The 27160-nt window shown below is 42.3% G+C and overlaps 1 protein-coding gene across 4 annotated transcripts in view; it reads right to left on the bottom strand.

Annotated features, from left to right (window-relative positions):
* Positions 1-1325: 1325 nt before the first annotated feature.
* LOC131686697 (uncharacterized) overlaps positions 1326-27160 on the bottom strand; it is a 1014555-nt gene continuing 988720 nt past the window's right edge. For 3 of the 4 annotated variants that reach the window (XM_058970603.1, XM_058970601.1, XM_058970602.1), the window contains 5 exons: positions 15884-16103; positions 15534-15825; positions 15347-15475; positions 14944-15289; positions 1326-14885 (listed from right to left, as the gene is read on the bottom strand). In XM_058970603.1, the coding sequence (XP_058826586.1) occupies positions 13793-14885; positions 14944-15289; positions 15347-15475; positions 15534-15825; positions 15884-16103 (2080 nt within the window). In that variant the 3' untranslated portion in view covers positions 1326-13792. The remainder of the gene's footprint in view (positions 14886-14943; positions 15290-15346; positions 15476-15533; positions 15826-15883; positions 16104-27160) is intronic. The other variant, XM_058970604.1, reaches the window with a different exon arrangement.

Raw genomic sequence — 27160 nt, 5'->3', positions numbered from 1 at the left:
TCGTCATTCATTCGTCTCATCAGCTCTCACTCTTAACTACTTAGAATCACATTGTTATTTGACGATTCGAGAACAAAAATATCCAACTGCGGGCTGCTTGACGGCGGGCGCTTGGCCAGCTCCTCGTTGGGGGGCGAGGGAGAGAACCGTTGACCTAGAGCTGGCCCGCAGAGCTTTGATCGAATATCATTTAATTTGTTGCTTGTTTCACTATTGAATAGGAGGATTACGACGGGATAGCTTCCACGGAACTAATTAGTCAGGAATCAACTTGAGTTGCTAGTAAATAGTGGAACAAAATTTTCGATTCCCTCATTATTTGTTCTTCAAATATGTACACTCGCGTAATACATACATTGTTACTTGCTAGTGAGGTGGAAGATTTATATTTCGCTTTTGAGGAGTACAATGAGATTGATTGATTGATTGAGATTCTTTGGGAGGGCTGGGGGAAGTGGGGGTTATTCATGTTTCGCTCGAACAAAGATTGAATCAGAGATCTCTTAAGGCTACAGTCATACACTTAGTTCATTGCATCGGTTCCTATGGTACAGGTTTGTGTTTGTGTGTGTGTTTTATCTGCTTAATAACTAGACCATCAAAATGCCATCATCTTAATACTCGAAACAACATACATCAGTGACAGTTTTAGCTGGATTCCATGACTAAACGGCCGCGTTCACTCTGTGACTATTTACAACAGAATAAGTACTGGCTTCGGCGACATTCGGTTATTATTTGTTCACCCAATTAATCGGTCCTATCTATGTGTATAGCGCGCCCTAAAGTAACAGGAAACATCGTTGGCCTATTCCTTCAGCCTAAACATTTTCTCCACCCAATCGCACGCAGCATTTTCGTAGCATTCTTCACAACCTTATTTCTTTACTAGAGATACGAAATATACAGTTGATTTTGTTTTCCTAATTATCTCCCCTACATCAGCTTTTTTCTCGCTGACCTTTGAAGATACATTTGTTATAATTTCAATTATATTTCAGGTTGAGAGGTGTTGCAAAACGAACCATCTTTCGCCCAGGACTCGCCCGCGCTTTTCACCCAATTTCTTTCTTCGCGCGCTTCGCTAACAAATGACAATTTTTCTTCAATTTTAACCTGCTTCTAACTCCCACGATTAAGCGAGAGGAGGATGGGGAATAATTTAAAATAATATCCCGCAATTCATGATTCCCCGCGAAGCTTTTCATCATTACAGCGTCCTTTGCTGGTGAATGGTCACTTGACTGGAACTTTATCAAATCAAATCGGGTGTACTCTCTCTCTTTCCCTTGTTGGAAGTTTATCATTTTTTTTCCTTCTTACTGGTTTTCCCGCTGCTTGCACTCTCCGACAGATGAGCCGTTGTCAGCAGTTGATTGTCTTAATTAAAACTAATTTCAGCTCATTACGGGTCACTCCTTGGATATTTGGGTGAGCGTTTCGACAATGTGATAAGATGGCGTGCGGTGTGTCATATGGAGGATTTAACGGAAGCGTTTTTGGATGTGCAGGATTTAGGGTCGTTAAGTTGACATGATTATGGCAAAAATAATTTCACAAGTCGACGAGTTATTGAATCGAAGTAACTTGTTCCGCTTGTACTTTTATTTTAAATAAATGGACTTGACTATACTTCACTAGATTTGACTACATCAACGATTCCTTTGAGATAGCAATACTGCTTCTGCTTCTGTCTGAGCCAATGCAAAGCGAACGAAAAAAAAAAAATTACTATACATATCAAGGACAAACTAATATTCAGTGTCAGTTCTGTGAACAGAACACATGCCAGAAACCATCGAGGAAAGCTCATCTACAGAAATAAATGCCAACACCCAAGCTTCAATCTCTTTACCTGTTCCACAAACGGTTGCCAAATTGGGGGCTGCTGAAGCTACTACCAAAGATGGAGAGATCACACTCGTGTCCCGCAACGGCAAGTAGCTAAAAATAACATCTGATCGCGAGTATCAAGGCAGCAATCAAGATGAAGATATGGGTGTAAACAACAACGAGAGAGAAGTGGATGACCTCGAAGAAGGGTGAAAAACGAACATTTTCCCGCCGCCAAAAAAAGATCTTCACCCACAATGGCACGGGATTCCACAGGTTCTAAATAAAAATAATTGTAAGGGTTATTTTTAACATCTAATAAATATATAAAAGATCCGGGACTCCTCTGAGCTAACGCATTGAACCATGTAAAATTTACGAATTAAAATCTAGATCTGGTGTACTTTTGTTCAAAAATCCTTCTCAGAGTTAGCATAAAAACGATATTCAGTTTGCTTCTGAAACCGGACATATCCGCACCTGAATGCACTCTGTGTCGGGAGAACGAATGACGAGGGGAACGAACCAAATATTACATTCATCGCGGCGGGCATGAATTGAATTTCGTTTCTCTTTCAAGCTCACGCAGGCATGTCATTTTTTAAGCTCTGATAACGGCCTTAGCATGAGCGTGCGATGAAACCATGCCAACAGAGCAGTGGTCAATTACGACAAAAATCTAATGCAGACTAATTTAATCAAATATGATACAATAATAATTTAGGATAAATACTGTCTGATCACTACATTGCGAACCTTTTGAGGACTTTTGGAAAATAGTGGGAATTGGATCTTGTAACTGAACTCTTAGCCGACGTCCTATAGTTGTCAAATTATCATGAGCTCTTTTTTAAGAGATGAATATGAATTGGGGACAATGCTTCGAAGCGAAGTTAGATTAATTTCTACTGTTTATAAACACGAACTGGCTCACCGAAAAATTACATGCATTTCAATATTTGCTAAACATGTATTTTTGAAAAATGCGCAGAGTTGTCACAAAAACTCAATGTGATTGACAACGATAATAATATTTTGGAAAGTAGAACGAAAACGATGAAACATTACGTTTTCCGTTTGGTCGAGGTCAGTTTTTATGAGCATTTGATTTTTATTGTATAATCATTTATATTTCATTTATGGCTTCTTAGCAGGATCGGAAATAACAAAAATTCCAAAATATTTTAAGTTCGTGGATTTTAATGGCGTATATTTGAGTGTTGAATTGAATGTTGTAACCAATTCTCGAGTACTTTTTCAAATGGACGTAAGTAACATTGAGAGCCTCTCTTTGTTTACTTTCTCTTTCGTTTATTACGACGTCATTACAACACTTTGTACTAATTTTCCAGTACATATCGAAAGCCGACGGTTTTTACTACAATATTATGCAAAGAGTAGAGTAGTAAATGTTGAAATGGCCGAGTAATGAACAGAAGAGAAAGACCTCAAAGAGAATCTCTCATTGTTACTTACGTCCATTTGAAAAAGTACTCGAGAATTGTTGTATACGAGGACTCGTTTTGGAGGATTAATAGTAAAGAAAAGTAAAATTACTGCTCGAAAAAAGTGTTTACGGTCTCGAACATACTATTTCGGAACTGTCAACTTTGTATGTTTAGTATCTTTGAAGTACATTACAACGCACATCTTCTAATAACACTTAAAGAATAATCCTCTTAGAAGTAATTATAATTATAAAATATTTTTCTTCAAACAAATTTAGTTAGAGATTTAATGTCTTCAGCAAAGTTTTTCAAAATGCTATTTCAAACAACTTTGTTGAATGGGATAGACAAAACGTAGTTGGTACGTCGATTGCCTTGTACGCATGTCACCTAAATTCGATTCCCAACCCTCGCACATAAGGTTAGAAATTTTTCTAACCTGGTAAAAGAGCCGAAAGACCCTAACGTTAACGCGTCTATATTCAAAATGAAAAAAAAATTGTTGAAGACATTCCATAACTAATTTTGAAGAAGACATAAATTTATTTATTTATTTATTTTTCATCTGACCTAGTTGGTCTTAATGAATATGAAGGGATGGGGAAAAACCAATTTGAGTGAAACATTGACTATACTCAAATTGGCGTAAAAACCCCATATCTTTTCAAATACACAATACAGAACTTAACAATAAATACAGAAATAAATATAACAAAAACAAACTAATACAATAAAATAAACAATATAAAAAAATATAAACAAAAGCAACAAATAAAAATACAGATTAAAATGTCGTCAGGAAATATCTGGTAAGTCAGAAACTACTTAATAGCCGGTTTTTGAAGGTAGTAGATGACACGTTGAAATCGAAATCCGCAAACACTTCGTTGAATGTGGCAGATATGAAACGAATAGGATCATGGCTACCATACAGGGAGTTCCTGTGTTCCAACAGCAAAAAGCTTCGTTGACGGAGTACACGTTCCGGTGCATAGATGTGGAGTTGGGCCAACTATTCTGGCGTATCTAACTCTCCTAGAAGAATCTTAGCGACAAAAACAGCTTAGGCTACTCTCCTTCTCGCTTCAAGCGTGTGTAGACCTAATAATCTACAGCGGTTTTCGCATGGCGGAAGATTAATAGGGTCCTGCCACGGAAGGCGTCTTAGTGCATAACGAACGAATTTTCTTTGAATTGCTTCAATTCTTGCTATCTATGTTGCTTGATACGGACACCATATTACGGAGTTAGATTCCAATATTGACCGTACCAATGCGCAGTAAAGTGAACGGAGACAGAGAGGGTCCTTAAATTCATTAGAAATTTTAAACATGAATCCCATCTGGCGGTTTGCCTTGTTAATAATATAATCGAAATGAGGTCGGAAAGTGAGTGCAGAATCCAAAGTGACTCCAAGGTCACACACTTGTAGTACACGCTCAAGATGCTGTTCTCCAATACAATAGTCGTATGAAATTGGTTTGTGCTTGCGATGATACGATATTACACTGCACTTATGAATACTAATTGTAAGCAAGTTTAAGGAGCACCAGTCATTGAAAGTCTCCAAGAGCTGTTGTAAAGCTAAGCAATCACTGATGCACTTGACGATCATGTATAATTTAACATCATCAGCGTAAAATATACGAGAACCCGGTGGTAATACTGTAGATCATTGATAAAGAGTGTGAATAAGAGTGGGCCCATATTACTTCCCTGAGGAACACCCAAGTTGTTCGAAAATGGGGCAGAGAACACATATCCAATTTTTACTACAAGTGTTCGATCTCTCAGATATGATTCGAGCCAACGAATCAGATCAAAAGACACTCCTATTAATTTCAACCGTTCCAGAAGTATTGCGTGATCAACTCTGTCAAATGCTGATTTCAAGTCGGTATATACAGTGTCGATCTGAGCACCAACGCCCATGTTACGCAAGCAGAATGAAGCAAACTGAGCGAGATTCGTGGAGGTTGATCTTTTTGGGATGAATCTATGTTGATCAGGAGAAATGTAGCTTTGCCTGGATGCAGAGAGCACATCGTTCATTATGATCTCAAAAACTTTGGAGCAGGCACACAACGATGTAATTCCTCTGTAATTTTCAACATTTCGCAGATCTCCTTTTTTGAATACAGGAAACATAACTGACCTTTTCCAGCTGAAAGGATAACAACACTGCCTAAAGGAATTGTTGAATAGAGTTGTCAACGGCAAAATTAATGCATCCGTGCATTTCTTGAGAACACATGAAGGTATGCCATCATGACCAGGAGTGACTGAATATTTTGGCTTACTGATTGCTGCTATAACCTGACGATCTGTAACAGTGAAGTTTCTCAAAGGACAAATATTTAATGGAGTGTCTCTACAAGCACGCGCAATTTGATCAGCAGATGAAATAGTTTCATTGAATGCGCTTTTAAAGTGGGTGGCGAATAGGTCACACTTCTCCGAAGCCAGACTAGCACTCTGCTTCTTCAAAAATCAGTAGGTAATCCGTTCTCTTTCCGCTTGAAGTTCACGAATTTCCAAAACTGTCGGGGATTATTGCGCAGGTTTGCTTGTGTTGGAATGGAGTATCTTTTGTACAATAAAAGGTTATAGGATCGATAATTATTACTCGCTAACGCAAATACTCTGTGTGTTCAAAACATCGAAATATATTATATGTGTTTAGGTGAAAGAAAATTTTTAAAGCAAGTTATTCTGTAATTGATCTTCTGCTGTGTCTTAACAATAAAATTCACATTGTATCCAAGGTAGTCTCTAAAGTCTAGGTTTACTGAAAAGAACTGGCTTTAAGAAAATTTCTTTCATATTGTTTTGTATCTCGATATATTGCATGTTATGCAGCCTGACTTTATCAACAATTTTGCTGAAGACACCAAATCTCTTACTATTTTTGAAGTGTTACTTCTCTATAATTACTTCTAGGAGATATCATCACCAAAATCACTATATCAAAATATGCGCTTTTTTATTTTGGAAAGCTTGTTTGAGGTTGTTAAACCTTCAAAGTTGAACCCGGATATGTTCAGGACCGCGATGGAAAAGTGTATCGACGGTGGTAACTTCCCTGACATCTGGAAGCGACAAAAGCTGGTGTTGTTGCTGAAGCCACAAGATCCTTCAGCATACGGGGCGATCAGCCTGTAGGATGCAATTGGCAAGGTACTTGAAAGATTAATCTTTAACAGGCTTACAACATACACGGAGAGAGAGAATGTCCTATCCAATATGCAGTTCAGCTTCCGGCAAAGTAGGTCCGCCCTGGTTACCATACGAACGGTCATAGAAACTATGGAGACTACTCAGAAGCAAAACAGAAGAGTAAACTGTTTCTGGAGAGTGGTTACGCTGGACGTAAAAATCGTCTTCAACAGCGCTAGTTAGGCTTCCGATTCACTAAACAGACTGAGAGTTGCTGAGTATCTTTGAGGAGCTACTTTTCGAACCGGTAACTGATCGACACAATTCCACAGGGTTCCGTACTCGATATGCAAGACGGAATGCTGATGCTGAGCCTCACCAGGGGCATTACCATTGTTGGTTTTGCGGACAACGTGGTGCTCCTAGCGATCGGTGAATCACTATACAAAGTAGAAGTACTCGCCACGGAGGCGATAGATGACGTGGAAGACTGGATGCGCGAGAAGAAGCTGGTGTTAGCTCATATCAAAATCTAGATGGTTTCGATAAGCAACCGAAACGCAGTGCAGCAGGTGAGAACTTCGTTCGGAGAGTGTATCGGATCAACAATTGGGCGATCAGCAGCAGTACAAATCGACTACTAGCGAGCGTCTCCACATTGATGCACAGATACGCGGGACTTCTACGACTTGTGTGGGTGTCATGTCAACGTTGCAACGAAGATAGCGAGAGGGACAACGACCAGTAACGTAGCAGTACAGGGCTCTGGGTCGTCGGGGCACTAATGGACCGAAAATCACTCACCAACCAAAATCGCCATAGCGATGTTGACATCCGACAAGTCAGTCTGTTGAAGAAAGATAAACGAGACTAACGGGCGCGACCGGAGTAGACTAGATCCACCGCCGGGGACTAGAGTGAATGCACGATCACTGGAATACCTGAGAGCCTTAAGTCATCCTCCCTTCGGAATCGCAGGACTGAACTTGGCACCTAGCTGACCAGCATCGTGATAACGATTTCGATGTAGACGTAGATCGTGAAGTAAATGGTAAATGGGTATTGGGGCGCCTATGAACTGAAACTCACCTTCGCCCCAGAACCGCAGGACCGACCTCAGCATCTGCCCGGGTAGCATATGTTTCGGGAGATCTTCCACTGCCGGGGAACGTCGGAGCAGGACTATTCCGAGCAGTCCGTAGCAAATCGCCGGCTTGATTCAAGGCGTAGGCGTCAGCAGTGAACAGGGCGCAATCCTCCACCACCCGAAATTCTGGATCGATCACGACATCAAACTGGTCAACACAGATAGGAGCTCATGTACAATATCATGCCGTGCAGGACTGATACGGCGCTGATAAAACCTGTGAACTAGCACGACCCCTCCACCTCCCCGCACCGCCATGTTTCGATGATTCCAAATGGAATGCGGGGGATAGCAAATGTCGGTCTTCTAGATGGTTAGAAGAGTAGGATTCAGAATAATCTTCTCTGTTCAGAGCCCCTAACTCTGGCACATGATGAATGAAATCGGTAGTGTGATCTAACTACTGAACGTGTGAAAGCTTTACCACCAAATAAAACCAAAACAAAAAAACAGACACTGCTTCTCTCACCAGAGAACTCTCCGCCGGAGTAGGCTAGTCTTCAGGGACTAGACCGAGTAGTTCGCGAACAAGTTGGGAGTTGAATGGCTCATCGAGGAAATTGTACTAATGGCACAAGGGAGCCGAAGGGCTCAGTAAAGTGGACAGTCTGAAGTTTACGGCACAGATTGTCCTCGCAGGGGAAGAGAACTAATTCTTTACCCACAGCTAGCTTTCCTACAGCCATACAGGAATGTGCCGAAAGCGAATAGGTGGCATTACTACAGCAGAAGCCTATGAGACGCCGAAGAGTGACCGGTATTCCCGTTCCGTGAAAATAGTATGGGAAATTCTAGGAGCGGAGAACGAACAGAAAAAGCCCAAAAGGTCGGTGAGAAAAAAGCAGAAAGAAAAGGCTCGGGAACTCGTAACAGTAGCGGTGGGAGGAGAAGCGAACAAGAGAGATTTGGTTTACGAAGCAGTGGTCGAGTGCAGGAATCTGGACTAGATCACGATGGAAGACGAAGTGAGGAACGCACTAATAGAGCGATGTAACCTGGAGAAGCAGCAAATGTTAATCAGATTAAGGAAGGCGTATAGTGGTACACAGATAGCAGCGATACGCTTATCGCCAGTCGCAGCCAGCCTACCTAACGATATCGTCAGAGGCGGTATGCGTCATTGTCGGGATGACTCCCACCTGCATCAGTCTGGCTGAGGACGTGTAACGCTACCAGCGGAGGATTGCACGAAATGCAAGTAGATTGATCAGAGCGAACTCGTTGGCTAAGTGGCAGGTGAAATTGTGATAACGCAAAGAAAGGAAGGTGGACCTACCGACTCATCCCAAATGTTTCGGCATGGGTTGTATAGGAAACATGGAGAGGTGAACTTCCATTTGACGCCGTTTGTGTCCGGGCACGGATGCTTCCGAAAGTACCTGCATTGATTTAGACATGCTTCGTTACCCTTTTGTCCGGAGTGGGTCAAAGTGCAAGAGACACCGGAACACGTGGTCTTCAAATGCCCTTTGAAGATTCGAAGAAGTTCGTAAGGGTATACCCGGCATGACAGTTGACAACATCGTCAAAGAATTGTGTCACGATGAGTATATCTGGAATGCGGTCAACGGAATAGTGACGAGTACAGTTGAGGAAAATGGCGAAGTAGCGCCGCCGACTAGATAACGGCCTTGAAACAACAAATCGGGTTCGGGAAAACTTCGCCGCAAGGGAACGCTCCGCCGGAGTTGACTAGATTCACCGCTCCGGGACCAGTTGAGTAATACGCGTAACAGGGCACCAGCGAACCCGACGCCAGGTTCCACCGGAATCACCGGACCGACCTCGACACCGTACCGGGTAGCTCGTGAGTGGGCTAGATCCGCCGCCGGGGACTTGATCGAGTAGACCGCGTCGAACAACTAGCAGTGGGTCGTTGGGGCATCAGGGAACCCGGAATCGCTAAACAGACCTCGCCACCTACTGACTTGCTCGTTGAGTTGGCTAGGTCAACCGCCGGGAAATAGATCGGGACGAAGCGGGGAGCTAAATGGCTCACGAAAACAAGCATCAGTATCAGGACATGCCTAACTCATTTATACCCAATATGATACACCCCAATTAGCACATTCGAGTTGGTAAATAGCCCCCCGCTAGCCAACAACTTGCCCATCTTGACTGGATTCAACTCAAATTTGGTCCGCAAAAAGAATTGTTTTGTGGTTACCGTGACGAAAACTACGAAAAACCTTCATTAAATGGTATGTTCTTCTTCTGCACACCGGGATGAAGAAATTCGGCATCGTAGAGCATTTTGTGGCGATGGGAACTAGATCCGGCAACTACCCTTGCTGGATGATGAAAAGAACGTCGAGAGTAAGCCAGATTCCAGCCGTCCGATAGTCGTGCGTGCCTGGAAAGTACAGCAAAAGTTTGAGCACAAAATCGAGGGGAATGTGGTGAAAATCTTCCGTGCTTAGTGCTAAGATGTCAGTGCTACCGGACAAACCGTCGAAAAGTATCTGCAGCTAATGGATATTGTCATGTGAAAGCGTAGGTCCATGCTGGCCGCCTCGAAGTACCAGACTGCCATCCAAAAGTTATCAAGGTGTCCTGGTATGCCGAGGAAAAAACTTGAATTGTCCTGGTTTTTATCCTCCAAGCCAAACTTGTTTTTTCATCAAGTTTTCTGATTGACTCTTGTCCAGGTCGAACCTACGGCTGACCGCAACCATAACTTCAACGTGAACTCCGAGGTAAACTATCTCTCCAACAGAGTACGAGAAACAAAATCTTAAAGCACTCAAAATCGTTCGCTCAATTGAGAATTGCAGATTTCTCCAACAATGGCTTGAAATTTTAACAGATTCTGGTGTAGCAAGAATTGCGTGAGTATAAAACCAAAGAAGTGCCCGGGTTGCGAATTCTCACGAAAGACATTCTGGCAGAGTATTGCTAAACACGTTAATGTTTTATCTCGACAACACTCACTGAGGAGGGAAACGCCTTACTGCTACCGATAGGATTAGTATCTTTCCGTAAGACCCAACATGTGAGCTATTCTGTAGAATTGGCTAATTGAAGGTAAGGCTACTTCACGCTACAATTGTGCCATTCTTCGATGAATCAAACGTGGTATGTGGCACCTCATCGTGTGCTATGAGCTACGCAGCTGAATGATACGAAAATAGCAGAAAATGCTGCGGGTAACTAGAAAATGAAATCGACCACGATACCTTCAGTTTATCGGCCGTTCGTATTAACGAGGAATTGTAGGTACTAGTCTAGGGGGAATTTTGCCAAACATCTGAAATGTGTTATTGCATAAAAAAGTCTTCGTTCTAACTTCTTCTCTTTTATACGGTACAACCTTCCTTTTAAGGGATACTAAATAATCGAATACTCATTTTCATGATCACCAGTGTTGCGATGAACGAATTATAATTCACTGAATTTTGATAGCAGATCGAAAGGCCTAGTTTGGTTGTGTTGATCAGCTTCAACTGAATAAAATTTATTAATAAAATGGTACAATAATAATTTCACTCTACTCACAATCATCAGTGATTGATCTAGTTCGGGTATTGTGGTCTCAAACCGAAAACAATATTATAAATGTAAATGAAGTTTCTATTCTAAATCAAATAATTCTTGGTTCTTGATTCAATCAAAGAGGAATATAATATGACTATTGTTTGTTCACGATCGTCTTTTATCTGTCAGTGCTTGCTGGGTCGATTGCATTTGACGCATCTCTGTGTATAGGGTAACCAAGAGCTACCGTCGCGGTAACATCCCCACCCCCGTAACATAGTGTGAAAAGATTTGTTACAGTTCATTCATTTCCGCGCGAATTAGAAGCTCTTGGATATTGGTGGAGTAAAGGATGGTGTAACAACTCGCATCGTTCTATTCCACATCGCCGTGTAAACCTGCACATTCTACTGTTATGTTGATTTAAGCAGCATCTACACAGTTTCAAATCTCCAACTAATCTCCAACGGCGCTCTACTTCAAAGGATTTGAACGTGTCGCAACCTCCTATACGATGATTTCCACGACTACAGACTAAACATTTTTTTATTGCTTCATTGGATGAGATTGAACTGGACATCTCATTATTGTTGTCGTAAATATTATCATATTCTGTAGTTTGAATAGATTCCCGATGTGTAACTTGACATGCGGCTTCAACTAAAGATTGCATGTAGTTATTCAATGAAATCAATGCCGCACACCGATTCTTTTGTTTATACCTGGCCCATTCAAGTCTTAATTGTCCTGGAAGCTTTCCTTCTAGCTCCTGCAAAAGAGTTGGGTTCGAGAGATGATCCTTCTGATCCATTGCTATAAGGTGGTCACATAAATTCTGTATTGCCATACCAAAATTAATGACACTTTGCAAGTTATCTATTGTAGGGGCATCAATTCTGCGAATTTTATCTAATAAAGTGTTTATAATTAATACTGGGCGACCAAAACACATTTGAAGTGTTTCCATCACACGAGGAACCAGCTCAGGAAGAAACAGCCGACTGCGAACGTACTCTAAGGCTTTCCCTTTTAAACAGCGTTGTAAGCGCACTAAATTTTCAGCGTTCGAGTATCCACAAGCCTCAGTAGAAATTTTATATTGACTGTAAAACAATGGCCAATCTTCTGGATTGCCGTTGAATATTGGCAAATCCGTTGTCAACACTTGGCGCGAGGCTATTTGTTGTGGTGTAAGTTGAATACTCTGTTGTGGTACCGTGCTGTTCGCCTCATCACTCAAAGCATATTCAAATGGTTCTGGTAGCTGGTACGATACAGATTGATTCAACTCACACACTTGCTCATTCTCTTCAGGGTACACTTTCAGTGTCGAAGATAGTTGCGCTTTTCTAATTTCATATTTCTTATTCTCAATTAATAGCTCTAAAGCTTCCCGCTCATCGATTGCTTTTAGACGAATGCGTCTTATTTCATGCAGATGGTCTAGATGAAACCCGATCTGTGCACAAGTGCTATTCGCGCTCAACTCACTGTCGTCAGTTGATAGATCATCTGCTATTGGATCAGATATCGAGTTGTTCATATGGCCAAATAAGTTATCGGCTTGGCCTGCTGCTTGACTACCAACATTTAATTGTTTGCTCATCTTGCTTCGCAAGTGACGATACTATCAATAAGGTGATGATTTTGAAGAATGTTGCGATGAACGAATTATAATTCACTGAATTTTGATAGCAGATCGAAAGGCCTAGTTTGGTTGTGTTGATCAGCTTCAACTGAATAAAATTTATTAATAAAATGGTACAATAATAATTTCACTCTACTCACAATCATCAGTGATTGATCTAGTTCGGGTATTGTGGTCTCAAACCGAAAACAATATTATAAATGTAAATGAAGTTTCTATTCTAAATCAAATAATTCTTGGTTCTTGATTCAATCAAAGAGGAATATAATATGACTATTGTTTGTTCACGATCGTCTTTTATCTGTCAGTGCTTGCTGGGTCGATTGCATTTGACGCATCTCTGTGTATAGGGTAACCAAGAGCTACCGTCGCGGTAACAACCAGGAATAACTGATATTGAGGATATATCAGTAAAACGTAACTATTTTGACGTTGAACTTGAAAAGGATCACGCTACAAATATACGAAAGAAATTGATTCTGATCATTATCGCACATCAGAGAGATATCAACGGGTGGAATAACGCTGTGAACAAAATATTTTCCTTTTAATAGTGTAGTTTTTCATCCGTATTATGAATAACCGTATAGAGCGGTCTCTTGTGGCTTTTTATGTAGACATCTATGTTTCCGATTATTTTGAGCCCGATCAGCAAACACCTACCAGTAAACCGTCAAACGTATTGCAACTGACAACAGGCATCCATTTGACACACCGCATATCCTTCCTTATCTCAATTGGCTCAATAACCTGTTTTCCGCCCACTGTTTACTCTAGTCCCTTTCCCCACACATCAAACAAATACAGTCACATTCTCCAATTTCACTCCGAACTAGATTACTTGCTTGATTTTCTAATTCCCCTTCCCGAAATCACCGGAACCATCAGCCCTACTGGCGTGCATATTTTTTTACAGGGCCACTACACTAAATATCACCAGAATTCGTTCACGTCGCGGAGCTATCCCGGGATGCCGATCGATCAGAGCCCAGCTGCCTACCCCCAGCGACGACCCTAGCGATTGAACGCGAAGTAGTAGAAATCCTGGGACTTCGGCATGGGCTACACCGAAGTCTCCAGCTCCTGTCAACAGAAGCTATCCTTGGTCGGGTCCAGATAGATCGGCGTCAGGGCGTGACTGCTGGCCATGTGATGGTGCGGATTGGTGTGCGGGTACGCCGGATGGTGCGGATAGTGACCGTTCGAGTCCAGATGGCTCTGCAGTTGCTGCTTCTGTTCGACTCGTTTCCTTCGGGCACAAGCCGTCAGCCCGGCCGCCAACGATAGAAACAGAGTTAACGTCGCGGCTGCAATACCCACGTGCAGCGGTGACAGCGGAAGTCTAATGTCACACTCGCTGGTACTTTCGTCCTGTCCGGAGGGACAATGGATCTTGCCGTCGCACCAGAGCTCCGAGGGGATGCACGCTTGCAGTTCCTGACATTTGTATGGGCAGTCATTGCCGGGGTAGATTTCCATCCAGGAGAATTTGTACTCGTTTCCTTCGATATCTCGAGGCTTTCGCGAACTTTTGAACTCGATTATCAGGCTTTTGGAGATTTCCAGGGCACTGAATTCGTATGCACTGTCCCAACCGTCGGAGAAAGCTACTACATCCGGACCGGATGGGCACAAATCGCGAGAATTTTTCGGATTATTGGTGGAGTAAACCGTGATCCTCGAATCCGTTGGACAAGGAGGAGCAGAGTGTAGAAGTGGTGGCATCCAGAATCCCTTCATCTTCAGCACTAAATAGCTTCCATCGGTATCCGGCTCAAGCAACCATGGCTGAATCAAGGCGGGACAGGGCGTTGGTCTAAGAAAAGCATCTCCGCTACGACCACGAAGTCGTCGCTCACTCCAATCGGTTTCACAACCATCTTTCTCAAACTCATATCGTCCCTCGAAGTAAAAATCGCGGAAGTCCTGATCCACCTCCATCTGCATGGCTGTGAAACGAACCTCAACGATGCTTGCTGCCAGCGGGGCCAGATTGATTGAAGTTGATACGTCCGAGCATAGACAGTCACGCGGAAGAGGAGGAATGTCCGTCCAGGGCACCTCACTGATCCGTAGATCGGCGATTGGTCCAGTGTGATGATTGCAGTGCCAACGACCGGCACGGTTTTGCATGTTCTGGCAGCCACGGCCACCGAATCGGGCTCGGGTGATGGAGAGTCTGGAATGAGTTAAAAATGTTAGCGTTCTGCAAAGTGGGCGAAAGAGTCACAAAATACCTGACACTTTCGCCAAGTCCAGCTTCGAATCGGATTGTACAGGAAATGTTGGGAGATCCACCTCTTCCGTAGAGGAAAACATTCGACGGTGATCGGAATATTCCTCGAGACGCAGATGAAGACCGGAACACCCGATCGCAGGACTTTGGGTGGAATTGAACCAATGCAGCTGGTTCCGGCATTGCAGAAGGTGCAACTAAAGGCTCCAGAGGAGCACCTCCTAGTGAGTTATCGACGAACTCGTAGCGTAATTTGAACGCCGAAGCAGGTCCATAGAGTCGAGCCGTTCCGATGGGACTTGGACGGTACTCGATGGTCAGATCTGATCCCGTTGATAGGTAACTCTCTGTGGAATAAATTCATTTTTTCAGTCGGTGTTTTCGACAGGGGAACAGAACCTTACCTTGGGTAGCACACGGTCGACTACCTTTCGTGACCAGCGAGCGCGAACATAGCCGAGGTACCTCCTCCCGACAGATCTGTTCAATCAAGCTGGCATTTCTGGTGTATTCCGGATGCGAGCCTAGGAAAACTACAAGTTGGTACAACCACTCAATAAACCAAACATCGACACACCGAGTACGACTTACCGTAGGGTCGCGAGGTGACCGACCATCGACCGTCCCAGATGCGTAGCTGGGTGATGCATTCCGTTGGAGATTCGAACCCAGTTGGATCGATAGCTGAGTGGTACTTGATGAACGAGATCCAAACGGTTTCGTGACGACGCCCTTGGAAGTGGTAGATGCAAGAGCTTTCCGGTGGAAGAGTGTGCTGCGGGCTTTCCAGTTCTCCGGTTTGACTCTCGAATGCGCTGATTGAAAACTCGCACCGACCCGGCTGTCGAATGTAGGACTGGGAGTTGGAGTTGACGTAGAGAACCTGTCGAGAAGAACATTTTAGTGGAAGAATATTGTGACGAAATACAGTCTATACATACATGAACCTCCAACTCGAACCCTGGTAGAAATGTAACTGGATTTGGGTGAAAAGGAACGTCATATGGTGAAGTCCTGAAGAACACCGTCATATCCGAACCACTGGAGACAATATCCGGTAGAGCTTCACCGCCACAAATTCTGCCGAGTTCAGGTGCCTCCAGCGACTTGCCATCATGAATCGTGAGATAGTCCTGCTGGACATCGCATTGTTCCCAACTCCTACACGAGAAGAGAAGCGGAAATAGAAAACTATTATTCAAATAACGCACCACAGAAAAAAGCAAGCACGATTTCCAACTCGAGAAACTTTCACTCTTTACACTCGATTGATTCCACAATCAAATTATCACTTCGTTCCATGCTCTTTCATAATCGGGCTTACCATTCTTCGGAAGGGTAACTTTGCCTGATTCGATATTAAAAAATTAAGGCGAGAAAACTTTCGTCCCCAGCTTTAATCCACAACCGAACCACAAGGTGCAATCCTTTCTCAGTTTACTCAAAGATTTCCATGCACCTCCCTGCCGTCAACATTTTCCCAAGCGATCTACATTCCAGGAAGTTGCATTGATATTCCGAACCACAACCTCGCTGCAATATTCAAACGCCAAGATTGCCCACCTGCTGAACAGAAAAGTTTTTCCACTACTCAAAGTTCCACCACGTATGCGAATTTCCTTCTGCCGCCGTTGATAAAAACCTGTGCGAAATAATAATTTCGAAACAATAATTTACAAGTTTTGCATCGGAAAGCCCCCGCTGCATACATCCATTGGAGCAGTGAATCGAACCGGAGCTATCTCACTGGGCGTCGTTCGGGGGCTGGCTTGCGTCATTCCTAGTAAGCTAACGATGCACAAGGCACAACCGAGCACACGCTCGATCAAAGAAATTCAACTTACGGAAGCGAACCTGGAATGGAAAACCGATAGGGAAGTGTTTCAATCCTCCTACCCGGTGCTTGTATGTATTGCCGTTTCGGTATGAAGGAGTATAGCTTTAGCGATAGGGAAATTAAGGTGCGATTTAGAGTAAGTTGTAAATTCTAAATGTAGCTGTTTCGTAATTGGTTGCATTGGTACCGGCTGCACGTACCAGTCGATGCTAGAATTTATGGCTTGTTCTTTTTGAAACCGGGGACGTTGTATGTGGTAGATACAGTTTTATTAATGTGAATATGTATCGGGCCTTGCTCTACTTTTTTGCCTTGCAGGTATGATTTGACTTCAATTTTCTAACCAAATTTTTGGGCCAGGCAACATTTTGGAAAAATAGACAGTCTGAATTGAATTTTCCCCTTATTGTATCAGTAGTGGTATCAAATTTCATAATTTTACGAAATACCATAGCTTTCGTACTGTAATCCTTTTGTAATGTGACAATTGGTCCTTTTTAGATTAAAATCCCACAATGAACTCTTTACAACCTGCGCTCGTCCTGGCCTCGACCTATTCCACTGTATTGGCAAGAAATTCGCAGTAACACTTCAGTTCAATCACCGCATTCGATCACTACCGCATCAAGGCCAGTTTGTCAAACCTATCTCCATATCCCAAAGCTCCGTTCGAAAATACCACCAGTACAACATTTTAAAGGGCTGAGGGAAGCTCTGGTAACTCTAGTTTAAACATGAGAATGTTGATGGCTTAAACCAACGGGTTTCCAACGAGCCAAAATAGTGACACTTAATCAAGAATTACTTCCGACAGATTGGAAGGTCTCATCGATTTCGGGATGGCACACAGTGGGGCGAAACTGAAAAAAGACGGTCAAAAGTCTTTCCTGAGTTTCACAGACGTTTTCATGCTTTGATGTCTTCAGGAAAGATTCCTAGGACTACATCCCACATCTTTTAGGATAAGCACCTTTATTTTTCTTAAGGTCAACCAAAATTTTTTTTTGTGCAGAATCTTATAGATCAATTTATTTTGAAGCCTGTTCTAATGACCCTGCCACTTCTAGTTTTCCGATCTGTTCACTTCACATCCTTGCTCTCACTTGAGTACTATGGATCTAAGTTTCATAACTTTCCCTACCCAGTAATCTCTAGCTAATTGAATGTCGTTAAAAAGTAAAAAAAAAATTGAACAACTTTGAAGAACATATCTGCCAACTATATATTTTTCCTTAAGAGATATGTACGTTGCACCTTAAAATCAATTTTTCAACTTTCTGCAACGTACATATCTCTTAAGGAAAAATATGCAGATGGCAGATATATCCATCAAAGTTGTTCAAAATAAATTGTTCTACAAGATTCCGCACAAAAAAAAAATTTTTGGTTGTCGAGCTAAATTTTTTTTTATGTGGCACTTGCACCTTAAGAAAAATAATGGTGCTTATCCTAAAAGATGTGGGATGTAATTCTAGGAAACTGTCCTGAAGACATCGAAGCATGAAAACATCTGTGAAACTCAGGAAAGACTTTTGACCGTCTTTTTTCAGTTTCGCCCCACTGTGTGGGGGTGCGCAGCGTTAGGGGGATGCCAGAGTGAACGCGATTCGCGACGCGACGCGATGCGAAGCGATTTTTGACAGATCGCGCGACCGAGCTCCGTTCATTTGTTTCCTGCAAAATAATACAGTACATGCCAGAGTGGAAGCGACGCGATGCGATGCGCTAAGCGATTTTTTGCGCGACGCGCGACCAACCAGTACGTGCACAGGTTTTTCGCGCGAAAAGATGCTGACAAATTCAAAATTTGATGTTACTTTGGTGGCAGAGGATGTTTATGTCGATGTCGAAGCACACTTTGGAGCAGTCCTCCAAAGGTGTGCACTGTGGGACCAACAACCCCGCCGCCCCGGCATCGGATTCTTGTGAACCAATGTTGGAAATATGTTTTGGATTAATGGGGAATACTTGGTAAGTAAAATCGATGGACAATTTTTAAATTGTTTTTTATTAATGGGTACTGTGAGTGACCGACATTTTCTCAAATGCTATACTTGCTCTAAAATCTATTTTTTTTTAAATTTCAGACGATGTTGCAAAGAAAAGGTGTAAAAAGTTGCGTGACGATTTTGGTCGCGAACTGTGCAAGCTGCCGGTGTTCAGATCCGAGGATGCTGGTGACCAAAGCGTTTGCTCTAGCTGACCGCATTTCAAAAGTCTACTTTTTACGGCAACAAATGTAGTCCAGGCAAGCAATTGGCAATCTCAAGCCTCAATTTTCCAACAGCGAGGTATTTGAGGACGTCAAAGCATTGGAAGGATTTTTTGAAATCCTACCAAGTCAACTAGAAACAATGGAGGTAGCTGATACCTTCACTGGGCGATCATCAAGTGTCTCGCTTCCCACCAAACGATATAAAAAGAATAACGAAAAGAACGCTCAAGCAGAATATCTTTTAGAGCTTGAGCAAAGGAAGCTAGAACTGCTTGATATAAAACTTTCTTTGATAGCCCGCTACCCCATGTAAAGAAATCCCCTAGAGAAGCTTCGGCTTCGAATTGTGCTGCAACAGACAGGATTATGTGTGGGCTTTTGAACGTTTTGTAAGAAATCTTCACTCTTCCTAATAATATCTATACATCCTTCCCTATCAATGATAACATTGTGACAAATACAGAAAGCTTTGGTAGTATCTTAGGCCGTTCCTTTCAATTGGTTTCCATAGCAGTCTCCATTTAGCATTTATTGCCCCGTCAGCACACTCGATCGATTTCCTTGCTTTTGAAAGACTAGAGATAAAATATTCTTCTGAAACAGTGATATCTCGTTGAGCATATAGTCGCAAAACATGTTTTAACAACGGGTGAGCTTCACCATGGATATGTTTGATTCCGGGGAGATTACTTTCTGATGGAATGCCTAGTTGTCCCGATTCCATCAAGTACAACCAAAAAAACTTTTTGTAGATGTAGAACATTGTCCTATGTCGTTTTTCATTGAAAAACACTGGGGCGGTGGATTGCACTGGTTTTGCACTTTCTAGCAGAAGTGGGAATGAAACACGTCTAGTGGCCTGCTCTTCTGCTAGAAAATGCAACACCAGTGCAATCCACCACCCCGGGGTTTTTCAATGAAAAACCCCACTAGAGTGTGGCGGATATTGCACTCGAATGTGCTTTCCATCAATGCTGCCACAACAATGGGGGAAGCTCCACAAAGTCCAGTAATCTTGTGCACTTTGTATAAATAAATGTTGGGTTATAGCTGTGGCATATGAATTGGCTGAAGCTTTATCCATAATGCCAGACAGGTCTTTTTAATGATTTTAGCGGCCGTAGATCTTCCAATACGAAACGTGTAGGATGGTGCTTTGAACGACAAACCCGTTGCCAGAAGCCTAGAAATATTGCACTGTAGGGCAGCTGACCCAATAGTTGCGATAGCAGGTATAGTTGTGATGAAAATTGGTTGTTTTTGATCATTTAAATAACGTTAAGGGAAAAATATCAGTTTATAAATTTCATATTTCTAATATTACTTAGAATACTATAAGAATTTGTGCTGTAATAGTATCAAATATCTGCATAAAATGCTTTTTCTTTGCGGACTACATAACGACGGTAGCGCGCTAACCATTTCGCTAGCAGGAGTAGTTTTTTTCTATGCGTATAACTAAGTGAAAACTAAACCGATCGTGCATATTTTTACATATACTTTCTACTAAGAAGTTAAACCGTACTTTCCAATATCAAACGATATTGTTTTGACTATTCTTTCGCATAAAAATGTGTATTACAACTATTGGGCCAGGGTAACCTAACATGTCGGTATAGTTGTAATAGTAGAGCCAGTTGTTTTTCTAAGTCCATAACTAAGTGAAAACATAACCCACCATGCATATTTTACATATGCATTATAATACTAAGTTAAACTGTACTTTTCAATATCAAAAGGTATAGTTTTGGCTATTTTTTCGCATTACACGTGTATTACAAGTATTGGGCCAATACGGTCCGCCATGTCGGTATAGTTGTAATAGTAATAGCTTTATTTTTCTAACTGCAAAGCTAAGTAAAAACAAAACGCAACATGAATATTTATACATATGCATAAATATAAGTTAAACTGCAGTTTCCAGTATCAAAAAATAGCTTTGGCTATATTTTCCCATAAAAACATATAGCACGACTATTGGGTCAAATTAGCCTGTCATGTTGGTATAGTTGTGTTACCTGTTGCATTAGTTGTACTACCATTTCCGTTCATCCCAAACTGGTACGGATAGATGTTACTACTTTTTAATCGCCTGCTCTCTCAGTCCAGCTACCACTGATATGAGAGTTGTGTTTCTTTCTATTCTCTACATACATAGTTTGGGAATATGTAACATTTTTATTCCATTCAATAGATTGGGGTCGTTTTAACGAGGTTGACAACTTCAAAGTGACAATAAATTACGAAAATTACGTTCAATGGAAAAATAGAAATAAGTACGCAAGTAACCAGTTGTTAAATTGATTATTTGTAATTGTCCTCGTTTATTATTTTTACTCTTTATGATTTTTAACCAACAACACAAAAACACCTTCAACCTTTAAAAACCAAAAATCAAATTTGTTACAATTGTTTCAGTTTGTTCTGTTATTCATCGTTACGGGACCATATGATACTTTGACATCCAAACGGCAACCCACGGCCCCACGAAAACCTGTTCAGAAATGTCCGTTTTGGGGTCAGTTATGAGCATTTCAGTATTTGGGTACCCGGGTGCTCTTGTCGGCTGTTACGGGGTAAAAAAATCAGGAAGCCCTTGCTCAGGCCCCCGTTTTCCACATCATCAATTTTATTCCCCAAAACGCTAAGCTTGGTGATGTTTTAAGATGTCACTAAATGCCAATCCCACGGTTGGAGAAGAACACTGGAATTTCATGGATTGAAATATGAAAAGATACCCGGGTATCCTGTCGAACACATTACTGTAAAACCAAAAAACTGAAAATACATTAATAATTGTTTATACTATTATACTATTAGAATTCGATCATGTTTAATGTTCTAATCATTATATTCGTTAAAATGGTACGAAATAACCCATGTGGATGAGCGAAAACAACTATTACAACTATAGGAACATAGACTTCCAACAATAGGAACACTATCGCAACTATTGGGTCTTACACAGCGCTTCCTTTTTTTAAACATTTTGCAAAAAGTAGAGGTTTAACTTACATGTATGGATTTTTTTTAGCTGTAGAATTGAAAAATCTTTCAAATAAATGCAAAAACATAGCATATATAAATAAATTTGAGTTAGTTTACTTTTAAAATTGCTTAGGCGTTGGCATAGTTCATCCACTATTGGGTCATCTCCCCTATTGGTTCTTAAATAAAACTATTTAATAATTCAATCTAAAAACAGTTTATAATTTTGCTAATATGCCACGATATATCGTAGGGATTGTAGAATTAATTTGTGGTATTCTACTAATTCAACATTATTTTTAAGGGGTGATTGCTTTGCAATTCGTGAAGACATACTACGACGGGGAAGGGAGAGGTCTAGCATTACCTTAGCGTGATTATAAGTTTCTCTCGTGGTTCTATGGGAGTTTTAATAACGTTGGTCCACTCTTTAGTGAGAACAACTTCAATATGGCTTAAAATGTAATCAAATCTTGGTGCAGGTGGAGATACGTCTTCTCTTTTCCTATTGATCGGATGAATTCCAAAATCTTTATGGCTTCTGAAAAAGAAATCGCGTACGCATTCGGACATGAAATATTTTTCGTCTGAGCTCATTTTCACAGAAACTTTTCAGCTCGCAATCCGTTCGACACTTCAACGCAATTTTTGTTTACGTATAACGCATATGACCATCGCTTCCAGTCGTGTTCACTCTGGCTATCATGTCGTGTTGGAAATCGCACGCAGTTCGCATCGCATCGCGTCGCGTTACGCATCGCGCCCACTCTGGCTTCACTCTTATGCGACCACATCGAAGCGGCGAGCGAACGCGCTCATTTGTCGAATCCTTCACAACTACAGGAACTCGTTGCGAAGCTTCCCGCAGATCAAAAGATGATGTGGGCAGGATTTAAGCGTAGTTTTTAGATCGTCGATTTAAGAACCTGCGGCGATTACATGACGTCGCTGGTGCAGGACGCGTCCGAGCGTAGTAACCATCGAACCCGGGTTCAGAAGGAACAACCCACGCGATCGTCCGAAGAACAAAGCGTTCGTGAACTCTCACGCGATGGAAGGATCAGACAGTTCCGTATGGTCAAGGAATGTGGCAACCGACACAGCGAAACAGTTCGAATGCGCACATTGTAGAGAAACTGCACGTCGACGACCATTGGAGAAGAGTCTGAGCTTGGGTCTTTGTCAGAATTGTCTATAGCCATGGACGGAGGGCTTGTCGGATTCGTAGTAGTTGTGACATTGAGGGTTGTCAGTTCCGTCATCATCCACTGCTTCACTCTCTAAGAGGCCCTCCAAAGGCTCCAGCATCGAATGCATTAGTAGCGGAGTATTACACCCACCATCTTCTGACTTCGTGGACGCTGTTTCGGATAATTCCCTTGACCCCACATGGGAGCGACGTCTCGATTGATATCTTCGCATTCTTGGATGAGGGATAAGATCTGACGAACATGATCTGGCTGTATCATTGGGCCTGAAAGGCAGCCTTCAGCCATTGTGTCTACGCTGGACGGGAAATACTAGTAAACGCACGAACGGTGTCTCGATCTACTGGGTCAGAGTTTCCAGGTGGAAGAAGCAGCGACAAAACACGCCACCTTAAGGGGATTCCGGTTAGCAGCACCATAACGCAAAGCCTATGATCCTCATAGGAATCGACAACCGACGACTCGCTCTACCACTTAAAGTGAGAGAGAGCGCGACGGCACCGGTCCGATTACTGCTAAAACCAGATTAGGCTGGTGTGTCTACGGTCCGCGAGAAAGCGGTAACACCGAAGCTTAAAATTTCCACGTAAGCAGGTGCGATTGCGACGAAGAACTTCACGATACGGTGAAACAGTTTTTCGCCACCGATGAAGCAAGCGTGTGCCCGTCAAACAGTCCAATGACTAGGAAAGAATAACGAGCGCTAACTATCCTGGAAACTACAACTCTAGATAATGTAGAACACGATGGCGGTACGTCGTCTAGCATGTCTCGAACGCAGAACGAATCGCGATCCGGTGCTAAAAGACAACCTCCATCGACAAATGTGCGAGTACGAAGCAAAGGGTTACGCACACAGGGCTTCGAAAGCGGAGATCAGTGCAGCAGATCCAAGAAGGCTATGGTATCTCCCGGTGGTAGCGGTAATAAACCCTAAGAAACCAGGAAAGGTCTCCGTCATTTGAGATGCAGTCGCTAAGGTCGATGGAGTCTCACTCAACAGCGATCTTCTCAAAGGTCCGGATCAACTATCTGCACTTAGAGCCGTACTATTTCGATTTCGACAGTGTGGCGGTGAGCTCGGATATTCAGGAAATGTTCGACCAAATTCGTATCCGAGAGGAAGACAAGAATTCCCAGCGCTTCTTGTGACATGCTTGCCAATCGGAGATACCTGCGATCTACTTGATGGATGTCGCTACCTTCGGAAGCACCTGTTCGCCAGCTTCGGCACAATTCGTCAAAAACCGGAACGCAGTACAACACGCTGAGTGGTTTCCTGAGGCATCGAAAGCGATTGTTCATGATCATCACGTTGACGATGACCCGTCGAGTTACGGTTCCGCAGAGGAGGCAACAAAGGTAGCAATCGACGTGCGATACATTCACGGCCAAAGAGGCTTCAAATTGCACAACTGGCGGTCAAATAGCAGCTCGATCCTCGAGCAACTGGACGAAGTACCAGACGGAACTGGCAAGGAGCTGAACTAGATCGACGGGGCAGGAGAATGCTCGGTATGCTTTGGAGCCCATCATCCGATAAACTGAGTTTCTCTACCCAAATGAGCGATTCGCATGGCAACCCGACCGACGAAGAGGCTGATTTCCATAAAGTCAGCCATGAGGCAGCATACAACAACGATCGAGAACTAGATAATGAGGCGTTCGTGACGTTAACCGTGGAAGCCAACGGTATAGTGGAACCGGCCTACCTCTAGATGCTGCTGAACTAGAATCCTTGACGTCAAACCATTTCCTGCTGAGAAGTTCTGCAGGTGTCCGTCAGCCTGTAATAGCCTTCACTGAACTTACTGAAAACGCTGGATACGAGAATATCTTCCGATGCTGACTAAGCGAATGAAGTGGTTCGAAGAAGTGAAACTCGAGGTTGTAGAAAGTTTGGTCCTCAGAGCAGATGGCGCTCGTGGGTTGAACGCTAAGAAAAATCGAACAAATAGTGACTACGGAGGACACACGAGTTCAGACTGCGATGAGGATACTGTGTAGACCGGTACTCGAGCAAACAAAAAGCACGTACTATCCCATGCTCTTGGTTTTTGACATGAGTGTTTGAAATGGATTCAATCCATGGAAGCACCATCACCATGATACGGTAGATCCCATATAAAAACCACCTTTGGGTGTATTTATGGGTTATTGAGACCATTTTATAATCTTTTCAAGAGGCTCTGTGGTTTTTGCGTACTAACCAACACTTTATAGTTTATCTTCTCGTATTACCCCATATAGAAGCATAACTTTCCTCCTATATACTGCCGTAAACTGACCAACCGTACGGAATTTGGGAGGACTGTACGGATTTTCCGACGCATGTCCGGAAAAAAATACCTGTACGGATTTGTCCGGAATTCGTGCGGAATTTCCGAGCTTAGTGGAAGTAGATGTACTCCCGGAAAATACAAATTCTTACACAAACAACAAAATAATGTTAATGCATTGGGTCGGGGTCTCAAAAATTGCGAGTTCGAATCTCGTCTCTGGGGGAATTTTTTTCACATGATTGCTTAACTTCACTCACCATTTTCGATCGTTTTTCCCCGTTAGATACCTCCAGTCCTAAATATGGTCGCGAACTAGTTTAGCAGGATCTAAACTGCGATTTTGGTGGTAATAGGCAACCAGTAAATGAGAGTAAAAAAATCGAAATTTGAGTTTTTTCTGAGCTCTGGGAACAAGTATACTTTTTGAATTGTCCCTAACACAGATAAACAAATGAACAGTTATCTGTCTAACTATCCGTCCCGACCAGTCATTTAAACCATTCACGCAAGTTGGGTTATATTTTTCGAATTTAGATAGCTGGCTCGAAGTCGAAGGTTCCTAGAAATCCGTTTTGTGAGAATCGGTGCCATGGTACTGAAGCCCTCAGTATCGATGATATTCTTGTTTTCGAAGAATGCGAGAAACTATCTTTTTCTTTTTAGCGACATAATTCAGCGCAATTCATTTCATTCGATTATCATTTGCCTGGTTCTTTCATTTGCACTACTGGCTCTTTAATTATGTACCAAATATGCCAAATCGGTGTACGTTCTTTTATCGATGAAGATTGAGCAACACACCAAAAACAAACGTGACGCCACAAACTAATTACATCGGCACACAGCGAATAATGGAAATTAAGCGAAACTTCGCTTATGAAACATTCTAAAAAATCATGCTTTTCGTTACATTCTGTTCCTTGAAAATACTTTAAAATTTGACACAAAATCGATTTAATTATTTTGACCAAATAGTTAGAATATGCCTTTCGCTACGATAAGAATTAATACCATTATTCTCATGATGCCATCTTGCAGGTCAATGTTTTGAAATGGGCTTCTATTTTAAAAGGTTTGATCAGGGGTGAAATAGGTTAAAGAGTGAAACTGTACGGTAACGTTTTTTGAAAGTATATGTTTACGTTTGAGACTGCGTTTATAAATTTGGAAGTGCTAAAACGTTCACTTAATCACCGGGATATTTTTCATATTTGCGAGATCGCTGGTGTAACAGTGTGTGGATGATCGCAAAGGATCCGAGTGTTTGTATGTTAACGTATTTGATAGCGTAGGCGTTTGTTTGTCGCATATGTTAATGAGTATGTAACTTCGCGTGTAAATTCGATTGCAAAACCGTGTGGTCATTTGGATATACGCGTGAGCTCTTGAATGTTCACGCAAACCGCGAGTCTGACGTTTAATTTTGAATTACGGTTTAGATGCAAGAAGAGATTAAGTTCTGTCATATTACTAGAATGGCCGGTTTTGTCGCCTTGAAACTTGTTGTCTAGTGTATATTGGGACTTTAACCTCGATAGGTCATTCGCCCTCGCGGGCGTAGGTTTGCATGGATGATCGCAATTGTATGTTCGCGTTTGTGACGAGAGTTGTATTATTGCGCAGGGCTCAAACGTTTGTAGTTTAACGGTTTTGAAGCGTGAGCGTCTGTGTGCCGCGTGTATAATTTT

Source organism: Topomyia yanbarensis, chromosome 3 (assembly GCF_030247195.1).
Source record: "Topomyia yanbarensis strain Yona2022 chromosome 3, ASM3024719v1, whole genome shotgun sequence".
NCBI lineage: Eukaryota > Metazoa > Arthropoda > Insecta > Diptera > Culicidae > Topomyia > Topomyia yanbarensis.
This window is presented reverse-complemented; position numbering and strand designations above follow the sequence as displayed.